Source organism: Molossus molossus, unplaced genomic scaffold (genome assembly GCF_014108415.1).
Source record: "Molossus molossus isolate mMolMol1 unplaced genomic scaffold, mMolMol1.p scaffold_m16_p_2, whole genome shotgun sequence".
Taxonomy (NCBI): Eukaryota; Metazoa; Chordata; class Mammalia; order Chiroptera; family Molossidae; genus Molossus; species Molossus molossus.
The window spans coordinates 49,637,600-49,651,335 of NW_023425355.1; the positions used below are offsets into that span (position 1 = coordinate 49,637,600).

The 13,736-nt window shown below is 39.1% G+C and overlaps 1 protein-coding gene across 1 annotated transcript; it reads left to right on the forward strand.

Annotated features, from left to right (window-relative positions):
- Positions 1-2,027: 2,027 nt before the first annotated feature.
- Positions 2,028-10,406, forward strand: UBE2A (ubiquitin conjugating enzyme E2 A). Its single transcript, XM_036271608.1, has 6 exons — positions 2,028-2,255; positions 2,388-2,468; positions 2,884-2,909; positions 8,736-8,825; positions 9,815-9,903; positions 10,169-10,406. The coding sequence occupies exons 1-6, from the start codon at positions 2,212-2,214 to the stop codon at positions 10,295-10,297; spliced, it is 459 nt and encodes a 152-aa protein (XP_036127501.1). The 5' UTR covers positions 2,028-2,211; the 3' UTR covers positions 10,298-10,406.
- Positions 10,407-13,736: the final 3,330 nt, after the last annotated feature.

Below are 13,736 nucleotides of genomic sequence, written 5' to 3' on the forward strand. Positions count from 1 at the left end.
GAGAGGAAAAGTTTTTAAAATGTATTTTTGTGCCCCCTTCACACCACAGCTATAATGTGAGGTTATTAGGGAGACTTGCTTTAACTGATATTTTAGAGTTAATAGAGATATAAATCCTTGGCATAAAGGTGCCTATTGTTAAGCCGCAGCTAGAATTACTACCATTGTAAAGTGTTTCCTACCTCCCATGTTAGAAACAAATTTCTGCACATCTGATATCTTGTGGACATCACGTGTATGCCTCACCAGTTCCATGAACTTAGTGGGTCCCCATATTTGCTCTCCTAAAATCGCCCCTCCCCCTGCATTTTCTGGGACTGTTAATGGTACCTTCAAACTTCCATTTTCCTTTGGGCTTAGAACTCCAGCCATTATCGACTCCTTCCTCTGTCTTGTCCCCACAGTCACTCTGTTGCCAAGTCCTCTCAATTTTTCCCCTTCTTTTCACTTTTATTGTCCTTGACTCATTCAGTATCTCTCATCCAGAATACTTCAAGAATCTCCTAGATGCTCTCCTGGGACCAATCTCTGATTATTACAGCTGTAGTCATATTGCTTCTCTATTCACCCATATTCCAAGAAATTCATTGGCTTGGCATTCAAAATTCTGCTGGACTAAACCCAACCTTGCCTTTCTCATATTTTCAAAATTTTTTCAAGATATATATATATATATATATATTTGAGAGAGGGGGAAAGGGAGGGAGAGAATGAGAAAACACCCATTTGTTGTTTCACTTATTTTTGAAAATATGTTTTTATTGATTTTGAGAGAGAAGAAGAAACACCGATTAAGCACACCTCGCTACTGGGGATTGCATATGCCCGGACCAGGAATTGAATAGATGACCTCTTGATCCGTGGGTCAGCATTCAACCATTGAGCCACACCAGCTGTGGCTGTTGCACTTATTTTTGTATTCATGGGTTGATTCTTATATGTGCCCTGACCGGGGATGGAACCTGCCGCCTTGCCGTCCGGAGACGATGCTCTAACCAACTGAATTACCAAGCCAGGCCTCAAAAATTCTTAAATGAGTATTTTGCCTACCTTCTAAGTTATTTGGGGTTGACCTTTAAAAATTATTCTTTAAAACTGTTATTGCTTTTGCAGGTTTGCATCCTAACTGTGACTCTTCCCTGCAATCTGCAGCGTTTTCACGTGCATCTTCCCGTTACTTTTACTCCAGACCCACTGCCCTTGCAGTTCCCTGCAGTCGGACATTCTCAGGCCTTGGATTCTTCTGAACGTATAGCAGCTGCTTGGCTTGTTGAACTACCAGGGGAAAATGTGGTTCCAGAACCAAATTGTGAGTTCCCAGAGGTAAAACCTCATTCTTGCCTTAAGCTATCATTCCCTTCCCCCAGGACACACATTTTATTCTGCTTTGGTGTGATCATCGGCCCAAATGTGTCGCATTCATCCCACAGAAAAGGGACCCACAGTCCCCTTTCATAGTCGAGGCCAATTTACTCTGGACTTTCAGTGATTTTAACAAGTCACACACAACCCCCACCCCCACCCCCAGTGTCCTGTGTCCACAGGGGATGTGCATGCACTGTTCCCACTTTTTGAGAACCTTAGAGTTTGCCTCTGCCCACTCCCCCTCTTCTAGTTTGGGATTTCCATCCTTCTCCCCCCAGCCACAGGGCGCACTTTAAGTGATCTGGTCAAAAGAAAGAAAGAAAAGGAGGGCGGGGGAAGGGAAGGGAAGAAAGAAAAGAAAAGAAAAAAGAAAGAAAGAAAAAGCGAAAAGAAAAGAAAGAAAAAAAGAACCGAAAAAAGCTTCCCAGGATTCGTCCTGGACTTGACAGCTGGGGTTGGAGCACATTCCACCACCCGATCCTGGTGACTGTATGTAGTATTTCCTTGGCCGGTCAGACCGCCTCAGCCCAGGCGCGGCTCCGGCCGGGCTTTAATGACCTAAGCAACTTTCCTTTCACTCCCCCGCCCGTCTTGGTACGGCCTGTCCGGCGCTTTGCGTTCGGCGTTCTATCCCCCCCCCCTTCCTTCCAGGTTGGTTCAGCCCCTGTCTACTCCGGGGTGGTGCTTAGCCGGCGCCAGACCGACCCTCGACTTCGGAGGGGCAGTGCGGTGCCTCTGGGCGCTTCCTCGCCGGCTTCTTCGGCTTCTTCAGCCTCCTCGGCCTCCTTGTCCTCGGCTGGGACCCGAGACCTCGGTGTATGCCCCAGCCCTGACCCCGCTCGAGACATGTCTACCCCAGCTCGGCGGCGCCTCATGCGGGACTTCAAGAGGTAACCGACAGGGACCGCGGCGGCCGGGGGCTGGCAGCGGGACTCAGGGCGGGTCCCGAGGCGGGCCGCGGGCAGGGGCGCCGGGAGCGACGCGGCGGCCCGATAACGGGGTCCCTGTCTGTTTCTCTAAAGGTTACAGGAGGATCCTCCAGCCGGAGTCAGTGGCGCTCCGTCTGAGAACAACATAATGGTCTGGAACGCGGTCATTTTTGGGTGAGTCTGCGTTCCGGGCGTTGGCGAGAGATGGGGGATGCTAGGTGTCTCCTCCTGCTCTCTGGGACCGGCCCCTGTGAAGGCAGAGTGGGAAAGGGACTGTGTTGGGGTTTGGCCGGGCCTAGGCTCCTCCCCGGAGCCTGTGCCTCGATTAGCTCGGTTCCCACTGCCAGGGGAACCGTTTGGGGTTCTCAGGGGGGCGGGGCGGGGAGTGGTGGCGGTTAGGCGCGGCGGCCTGCATTCGGTTTCTGAGCCTGAAACATCTATTTGTAGTGGCTTTCCCACCCGGGAACCGGTACTTTAGCAGAGGTGGGCTTGGCAGAGCTTGGCAGAGCCTGGAATAGCCATCTTCTAAAATGAACTAGGGAAAAGGGAACCTCTTAGCGATAACTGACTGTTTTTCTCTGTGTTTCAGGCCTGAAGGGACCCCGTTTGAGGATGGTAAGAGTTTGTTTACACACACTTTTCAGGAGCCTGATCATCTGGGGAAAGGGTTCCTAGTCATCCTGGAAGTGCCTCCTTCTTAGGAACCTGCTTCTGTCTAGCTTCTGCCTATTAAAGGCTTGAGTGGAATCCAATATGTGGCTGGTTGTTCTGGCTATTGTCTACTTGACTAAAATAGCACATTTTTTTCTTGCTTCTTTTAAAAAATCTGGGTAAGGCAGTACATTTTCTAAGGGAGCATCATAGCACTGATGTTACTTTTGAGGTCTGGGCTGTGATCTGCAAAATTCAGCCCTCCATCAAGATACTGAGTATCAATCAACTCAACCACTTGCTGATACACTCAGAGACCCCAGAGACCATCTGGTTAGCATTCTACCACAAGGCAGGAACTGTGTACAGCTGGTGCTTAATGTTTCTTGGGTGTTGAACGGATGCAAGCATCCCTTGTACACAACTATCTAGTTTCTGCATTCTGGCATTGAATGCCTGTCACCTTCACTGCTTGCTCTAAAATGGTTTTTAATGGCCAGTTTGAGTATAATATTATTTCTTATTTTTAAATGAGTTTTCATAGATTAGATTTGACTTTAAAAAAAACACGTATTAATTGCTTTTTAAAAGATTTTTATTAAAAAAATAAAAGATTTTTATTAAAGCTTTCTATTTTGAAGAATAGATTCATGTGCAGTTGTAATAAATAATAATACAGACAGACTGTATATTCTTCACACACTTCCCCCACCCACTTCTGTAGTAACATCTTGAATGACTATATTACAATATCACAAATAGGAAATTGACAATGATATAGTTTTATGTGCACTCAATTGTATGTGTAGTTGTTTTTTGACATTTTAATTCATTTAAAAGATTAAAAGTATTTGAACTGTTTCACATCTTTAATATTGAGGTTTTAAAAAAAAAAGAAAGAAAGAAAAGTACTTTCTGTTATTCTTTCTCAATGACTTTTCTTCCTTTGGCCATGTAGCACTTTGTACACACACACACACACACACACACAACTCAGTTTCAATGTGGGAACAAAAACACCTCTGCAAGCTACTGAGTACATGCTTATGTTACCAAGTTGGATTGCTTTTTAATGCTACCAGTTCACAAGGTAGGTCAGTATCAACCAATTCTATAATTTGTCTCAAATACTCAGATTTCCTTAGGAGGCTGCAGACTGTCACCTGAATACTTTTAGCTTCCTGTGTACCTTCACTCCCTGGGTAAATATTACTGCTCTTCAGGGCTACAATAAAATGAAATGACAGGACAGAGAGGGATCCTAAAGGCACACTACTTTGGTGCAGTAAATCACTTGAACTGACCCATAGCAAGACTTAATTTTGCTCTACCGTGTTGGTGCTAGTTCTTCCTACCTAAGCTTTATGTGCAGATTAACTGTATTTGCTTTAGCAGGTTTTGTTTTCATTGACTTTCTCCTGATTTTACTTAGACTTCTTTATGCTGGGCAAAGCTTTATTAATAGTACATCGCTTTGTTGGGGATTGGCTACTTAAATATTTCAGGGGTGCTTCTCTTGTTTTAAATGGTATGAATTGAAAAGGTACTTATGGAATCCATTATCTACCTGGACTTGCCCTCTTGACATTAATGACTCTATTTTTGATGATGTGTATGTCCATCCTGGTGTTACTGAAAGGAATTAGGCTAAATGACAGTAGTCTGTTCTGATTCATTCTGTTGAGCAGTCTGCTTTCCAAGAATGCTTCCTCAGGTGTCTAGAACACTGATTGTAGCTACAAAAATATTTTGGCCATTTGTTAATACCCCTCAATTATGGCTAGGGAATTTACTAGAAAAGACTGATTAGAGACAAGTGGCATAGTTGATTTTGCAGTTTCCAATGTATTATATAAATTAACAGCCCCCAAACTATTTTTTTTCTTTTTTTTTCTTTATTGATTTTTAGAGAGAGAGGAAGGGAGAGGGAGAGAGAGATAGAAACATCGATGAGAGGAAACATCGATTAGCCACCTCCTGCATGCCCCCTACTGGGGATTGGGCCACAACCTGGGCATGTGCCCTGACCAGGAATTGTACCGTGACCTCTTGGTGCATGGGTCGATGCTCAACCACTGAGTCACACCAGCCGGGCATTTATTTGCTGCTTCCTTGTAAATGATTTGTAGTGGAAGTTTCTAGAATAGCCAGGCCCTAGATAAAGAGATGAAATCTTAAAAAAAAAAAAAAAATGATTTAACTTCACACACTTGAAGTAAGAGGAAAATATTTCCAAGAACTTATACTACAAAACAAAGCACTTGGGGGTCAGTGCTTCTTCATTAAAATATTGGGGTGTGGCCCTGGCCAGTTTGGCTCAGCGGTTAGAGCGTCCGCCTGCGGTCTGGAGAGACCCGGGTTCGGTTCCCGCTAAGGGCACATACCTCGGTTGCAGTTTGTCCCCGGCCCTGGTTGGTTGTGTGGGTGGCAGCCACTCGATGTGTCCCCTTCACATCGATGTTTCCCTCTCTCTCTCTTCCTCTCTCTCCCTCCCACTCTATCTGTACAAAAAATGGAAAAATGTCCTCAGGTGAGGATAAAAAAAATATATATATATTGGGGTGTGGATGCTGAATACAAAAGTTATGGAATAAAGCATTCCATGTTACATCATCTAAAAATTGTTAATAGACACATTAAGATACTAGTATTTGCTTTTCATAATAGATGTGTTCTTAGGAATTTGGGTGTAAGATTTCTCAAAGAATGAATCACTTAAAATCCACTAAGGATGTTTATAAGCTAAACAAATCCTATAATAGAGTATTTGGCTATTATCTTAAAAATCAGAATTTTTAGTCATCAAAATATCTTTTAAGTACATGTACTTTGCTTTTTTTTCTCTTTATTTTTATCATCACCATTTATCTCCCCTATACTGTCTTCCACCTCCACCCAGTCCCCTCACCCCCACAATCACAATGCTGTCTGTGTCCATCAGTTCTTTCTCTTTTTTTTACTTTGCTTTCTTTTCAGGGGTCAAAATCTAATATCCAAATGGCAGAAAATGTCTGCAGAGGTGTTTTATTCTTTGGCCACACAATATTTTCAAAAATTTGAATTTGTGAATGTCTTTAGCAGAACATACACTCATTAATTTTAACTATATAACTCCCAATTGCCATACACCAGTCATTTAACACCTTTATGTAATGTTCTTGGTCCCTAAGTACAGATGGATTAATTGATACTTCCCTTACACTGTTTTGGCCTCCTCAGGGACATGAACAAAATCAGTAAAGATTGTGTATTTATGGTAAAGCTTAATTTTTCAGTATTTTAAAGCCTAGCCTTCTAAATATTCAGAGGATAAGCTCTAGTCTCAGTTGCATATTCTAGGATTTCAAATTTCTTTAACATTTGTTTTGAATCTTAGAAATTGCATTGGAGTTATACTAAAGAGGTTCTGATTGTTTAATGTGGCTAGAAATATGAAATATCCCCTTTTGTACTTTGAATAAGATTTGGGTAAGTCCTAATTTATATTCCAGTAGACATAAGCAGGTTGTTTCACTTCTGAGTATATTAAATGAGCTGCTTTAAGACACTTTACTCTTCTTTGCTAGCTAGGTAAGCATCTTGTTGAACTTCTGGGCAAGTATTAGGCAGAAAGCCCAAGTCAAGGGTTTTGAGAGCCACCAACATAGACACTCAACTTGCATTTAACTGTGCATATTTGTTGTAGGTCAGAAATAAAGTACTATTTAATATTTGAATCCATTACTTGTATATTTGTTACTAATAGTGAAGTTTGGATTTTAAAGCTTTGCCTCCTTTAGCTGGGTCTCAAGATATGAAACTATAGAATTATTACTATTTATAGAGCACTTATTTTGTGTCACTGTGCATATTTCTCTTGTTTAAACTTCACAACAATGTTATGTGGTGGGTATTATTAGTAACCCCATTTTACAGATGAGGAACTTGAGGTTTAATTAGGTTGAGTGGCTTCCTCAAGATTTCACAACTAGTAAGTAGCAAGCAAGGATTTGAGCCTAGGTTTGTGTGAATTCAAAGTTCCACTTTTGCCTGCCTTATGTGTTGTTTTACTACCTTTAGGTATTATATTTAATAGTTGTTTTAATTTAAAGTACCTGAGAGCTCTGTATGCTATGAAATCTGCCCAATTTTAGAGCAATCTCTTGATGATAAATCTCTTACCTATAATTTAATCAGATTTCAGCACCAAGCCAAATGTGTTTACACCTGAGATACATACGGAAGCTCAAAGTTTTTAACGCCAATTCCCACTTTTTCTTACATATTATAATATCAGTAGTACTGAAAAGGAAGACTATGCTTTCTTCCTCAAAAAAAGGAAAGATTTATGACCAGGTGGTGATAAAGGTGAAGTATGTCCTGATGGACTAGAGCATATTTGTCCATTCCAAAATATTTTGCTTTTGTCTTTAGGGAGTAACAATTGTTTGGGTACTATGTCTCTATATGTTGCACTTCAAATTAGTCTGACACTTTGCAACATGGATTCATACCAAGGGCAACTTTGTTAGCAAGTTGTTTCCTATGAGCTTGCTGGTAGGAAACACACTTTTTGGTATTGTTATATGTAACAACAGGAGAATGGTTGTAGTCTTCTCTTTTCTTACTTGTGGTAATAAACCTATTAATTGAAGCAAGAAGGAAATAAATTGCCTACTCTGAAGGAATCATAACAAATTATACTCTTATTTAAAGTGTGACCTATTGCATTAGAATAAGTGATTTATTTAATGTACCAGAGTAATATAGTAGAATATGCATCACCTTATACCAGATAGTAACTGATTCCATTAGTTTACTTGAAGAGATTTTAGTCAGGGAAAAATAGTTGTCCAATTGTTTTCTTGAATTTATTAAACCAAATTAAAAATAACATTTTGAAGGAAATAATCTTCCCAAATCATATCATCCTACAATTCTTGAATGAGATCTAGTTTGTCCTTTCCTTATAAGTCTATAACCTAGCATGCTTTAGAGCCTCCTGCTACCTTAGTTGACACACATTCAAGAAAAATAAATTCATTTCAATAGCAGCCTAAACAAATATCATTAGAAAGATAAATTTTCTGGAGACATGAATGTAATCTAATGCAATTTTTAAATTATTTCTGCCATTAATTCCCTCCATTAGTGTGAATGATTGAGTTGATTTTACAGTCAAGTACTTTGTGAGTCACTTAAGGATTTTGAGAGACTATGAAGCTTTTTTCTGGTTTACATTCAATTATATTTTCATTATAAGTTGCCATTATATATACAAAGGAACCAGTGAACATTTTTTATACCTATTCCTTTCTATTTTAAAAATAATTTGATTATTGACTTGTGTTTCTAGCATTGATTTTGAACCTTTGCAATCTCATTCTCTCTAGTCCATTAAAAAATCTCTGGAGAGCTTAAGACAGCAGCTGATTCAAATAGGCCTTTAAGGTCTTCCAGTTTTCTAAAGGGAGTAAGACCAAATTTTGGCTCGTTTCTTGTCATTTTAAGGATGTCTTCAAAATGTATAGTGGCTAAAGTTATCCTACAGGTAGTAATTTTGAGTTTAAGGTGGCTCTATTTAAGTTTGGAGGAGAATAATGTCAAAACAAAAAACAAATCACCTTTGGCAGTTCTTACAACATCTGTCCATCTTTAGAACAATCCCCGGAAATATATCTCTTAGCTGGTTTCCCTATATCTTTGCATTATTTCATTTAACACTTGAAAAAAAAGTAACAGCATTAGAAACAAAGTACTACTGAACAAAGTAATAACTATGTTTTCTTCAACCTGTCTTTTCTACTACAGGAACATTTAAGCTTATAATAGAATTCACTGAGGAATATCCAAATAAACCACCTACGGTTAGATTTGTCTCTAAGATGTTTCATCCAAATGGCAAGTATCACTTTTAACACAGTATTTTAAACCACTGCACTGTTTATTAGGGAGCTATTTCACATTCCTATGGTACCTTACTATTTAGACACCCTGTTGTTTCCTGAAAACTGAACTTGTTCATGGTGCTCTATTGCTGGTACTCTGTTGCTGTCTTGAGCTATAGTCCTAGAACTAAAGCAGGGTAGTTACTTTGCCTTTGCTTAGAGTCTGAGAGCCTCCTGGTTTTGATCATCTTTATCATTTACTTATTAAACAAAAATAAGGATGCTCTTGAGGTTTCCTTTCAATGTTAGGGCAGATTGGGGTAATCTTGTGTTGTAATTTTTTCACTAGTGTTTTAAGACAATAGTTTTCAACTTTGGATGCAGATCAGCATTACCATGGAACATTTTAAAAATACAGATGCTCTAGCCCCAGCCCAGACCTACCGAATGTCAGATTCTGTGGTTGAGGGCCAGGTATATAGTAGCAGATTCGAAAAGCACCACAGGTGATTCTAACTTACCATTTTCTTTTGTTTTTCCTAGTAGTAGTAAGCCTAGAACAGCTTGCCTTTTATTCAGGTTAATAACTTTCCAGGGTATCAGATACTATCTTTATGCCAATATGAAATCTTGTGAGCTATCTTTTGTTATTTCATATAGGAGATATAGTTTACAAATTTGATGGAATTAATTTCTCACAAGTCTGTGGATGGTTGGGGGCCCTGTTAGAAAATGTTTATGATTTCCTGGATAATAGGACACTCTTTTTAGAAGTAGCACTAAGTATCTTCCAGTTTTATACTAATTACACTTGACACTCTCCTATCGTAATTATTTCACTGGTAATGCTTATGGCTCTTTTTTAGGAGGTAACTGAGAAGTAGCCTAGGAAATCTTGTTAAATCTCAAAAGCAAAGTATTGTTGACTATATTTGTCTTGACTATGCTGTTAAAACTGTAATGGTTTTGTTATGTTTAATATAAATACTTCTCTGCTCTCAGTCTATGCAGATGGTAGTATATGTCTGGACATACTTCAGAACCGCTGGAGTCCAACTTATGATGTGTCTTCCATTTTAACATCAATACAGGTGAATTTTTCCTTCATGTGACTAACTATGGCCTTTTATGCTTATATTAGCAACTGTTTTTGAAAGTTATAACAAAGGTAAAAGGTAGGTCATTAAGACCTAAGCCACCAGAAAATATATATATTTGACTAACTACTAGATTAATGTAACTCTTGATTAGTATGCTAAGAGAGCAAGTTTAGCTGTTACTTAAGACAATTCATTTGAGTATCTTATATATAATTTTTGCATCTAGGAACTGACCTTTTACAAATTGTCTTTATAGTCTCTATTGGATGAGCCTAATCCCAATAGTCCAGCAAACAGCCAGGCTGCTCAGCTGTATCAGGAGAACAAGCGGGAATATGAAAAACGTGTTTCTGCGATAGTGGAACAGAGCTGGCGTGATTGTTGACTCGGGTGCAGCAAAAGAAGAGGCTGGGCATATGAAAAATATATATTGATGAATTTGTCACCTTCCTATTCCTCAGTGTCATTACATTTACTTCATTAAATGCAAAATAGTTACTCTGCTGTTTCCATCTTCCCTCGCCAAGCTTTTCCTACCCCTTCTATCTTCTCCTTGAACATCAAAAATACCCTCTATGAGATCAAATGTACTGTACCTGGGTTACGTGCAAAAATTACTAATGCTTAATTCCTTTTCTGTCGTGTCTTATCTCCAGCTTTAGGGCAGTATTTTGTTACCATACTTTACACTAAGCTTTTTAAACAAATTGTTATACAAGTGGTGCTTCTGCATAGCTTGATGACCAGGATGTTATTTTTAACAAAATGATTGCTGAAGTGTTTCATACTGGCCAAAACACTTGTGTTGGATTTAAAAGTGAATGTTTGGAATATGGCCTACAGAAAACAGGGAAACAAGTCCATATATACATCCATTTTGAAAGAGATGAAAGTTAAAAATGCCGTTTCTAAGATCTAACTAATGAATTACAAGATGGTTTTTATTGGTAGGAAGGAAAATGTTAAAGGACTCAGCCAAAGGAGTACAGCAATTGTAGTAAATGACACATCCTCTCCTTGCGAGATATTCCCTGGGCACACTCATGCTAAGTGTCATACTACATTTGACATTCTGTATCTACAGGTTCCACATCCACGGATTCAACCAACTACAGATTGAAAATATTTGGGAGGGGGCTGACATGTTGCTGATGTATACTAGGTAGTTAAGCCTCTGATGGTTGTCTGTACTGGAAGTCTGGGTTTTTGCTATTTAAAGAGCTGTGAGAGCAGAAGAATGGAACAGTCGTGTTTTTAAGGTGGGTATAAGGTTGGTGAGCCTTTAATCTTTTCAAAGGAGCAGTGCTATCTTAGATGACCAAATTTATAATCCCCTCATTTTTTAGAGTTTTAATTAAACCAATGAAAGGAGCATATCTGTGGCAAATTATTTTCCACACAAATCTTGATTTAATGCTGCATGCTTTAGTTTCTTCTTCCTTTTCAGTATTATAAGAACTTTAAAGTCAACGTTTGCATCTTTCTTTGGATATTTATACTTTTAAATAGTACCTCTAAGTAGCGGTGTGGGACGAGGCTTGTAAATGTTTGTCACCTTGTGTGCATTTTTCACTCTTCTAAATCTAACTTTGCACAAGTAACCCATGTAAAAAATGTACATTTTTAAAAACTTGTAAATAAAAATAATCTTAAAATTTTGTAGTCAAGCTATAATTGTACTTTAGCTCAGTGTGAACTTTTAGTATTATTGGAATCACATATCTATTCATTTCCCCCCTTAAAATAAACATGGTAAAAGCAAAAATATAGATTCTGGGAGAGAGAAAAGAATAGATTACTATTGGAGAGGATCTTTTTTTCTTTTCAGTCAGAAGTATTAATGCTTTATTTTTTTAATAATTTTTTTCTTTATTGATTTTTTATAGAGAAGGAGAGGGAGAGAGAGAAACATCGACGAGAGAGAACATTGACTGGCCACCTCCAGCACGCCCCTCACTGGGGATTGGGCCCACAACCCGACACTCAACCACTGAGCCACACCAGCCGGGCAGTTATTAATACTTTAAAAAATATTTTAACAGAATGTAAAACTTAAAACAAAGCTACTTCAGCATTAATATTATGATCAGTCAAAGGAATAAAACAGATGAGGAGAAATAAACCTGGATATTTACCAGCACCCTCAGAGACCAACACCTAACTTGTTGATCCTGACATCCACTTGTTTTGGTTTTTATTGTTTATTTAGAGAGAGAAACATGGATCTGCTGCCTCCTGCACACCCCCTACTGGGAATCAAGCCAGCAACCCAGGCACGTGCCCCAAACCAGGAATCGAATAAAGACCTCTCGCAGTCCATGGGATGACACTCAATCCACTGAGCCACACCGGCCGGACCATCCACCGCTTTTTAAAAGCCCTAACTTAAAAACAGTACCAAACTATTATCAAATGGTATTTTCAGTCCTGTGTAAAGTTTGGGAGTACAGGTATCCTCACGTTATCTTGCTTAAACAAAACTCTTCGGAGAAGCGACCTATTTTCTTTTTAAATAGACAAGGACAGTGATTTTGTGGAAACTCACCTCTTTATTTATTTGGGGGTGGACTAATAAAATGAAATCCCTGTAGTATTGTACCTATTCATCCTTTAAAACATGGCACTTAAAGAAAGCTCAATGTGGGGGAGTTCATTCTACACTGACCACATTAATTGGTTTGTTTCACTTAGGAGCAACATCCTTAACTGTGTTTTAATGTTTTCCCTTAAATCTATTTCTGCTTCAAAGTAGAAACACATTAAACTGGTCTCCATTGATAAATCAGTTTTATATTAACTTTTTGTTGTTATTAATCTTTACCTGAGGATACTTTTCCACTGGTTTTTAGATAGAGTGGAAGGGAAGGAGGGTGAGAGAGAGAGAGAGACATCAATGTGAGAAAGACACATTGATCAGGTGCCTCCCAAATGACCCTAACCAGGGCTGGGGATTGAACCTGCAACCCAGGCACATGCCCTTGACCCAGAATTGAACCCTCTGGTCCACAGGCCAACGCTCTAACTACTGGGCAAAATCGCCAGGGCTACATTTTTTAATCCTATTGTGGCTGGGTATCTTATTGACACTTAATTACACTTTAAAAAATTAAGGTGAGATCAGGAATGTGAAGATAATTTTTGTGTGTGTGTGCACCTCCTGAGAAACGCTATACCCAATCTCTTTCATTGTATAATCCTTTCAAAACCTTACATGTTCATGAAGTACTATGCAGCTGTAAGAAATAAAGATCTCTTATCCTTTGAGACGACATGGAGGGACCTGGAAAGGATTATCCTAAGCAAAACAAGCCAGAGAAAGACAAGTATCATATGATCTCATTTGTGGAATATAATGAACATAACAGTCTGAGGAATGGGGTAGTCCCAGAGACATGGAAGTGGGGTACAGACTGACAATCCCCAGAAGAGGGGGTGGTGGGGGAGAGATAAACTACAGAACTTATATGCATGTATGTATGAACAATGGACATGAGCAACAAAGCTGGAGATATTGTGGGGAGAAAGAGGGAGGGGGAAATCAGAGGGTAAAATAGAAGAAACATCTGCAAGAAAAATAAATTAATTAAATTTAAAAAAAATCCTTACAATGTTCAACAAGCTGACTTCCCAAAGCATCATACCCATGGTAAAAGGTACTAGCAACCATTCATTTGACATTTAATGCTAATTTGCCTTTTTTTCTTTATAATTTTTTTAACAAATGCCTCAGGCTGCCTGCATATAATTATAACAATAATAACCATAAAGTTAAAACAGGTAATGGAAGGTCCCTTTTCAAATGACAGTCAGATCTGGACCAGAGT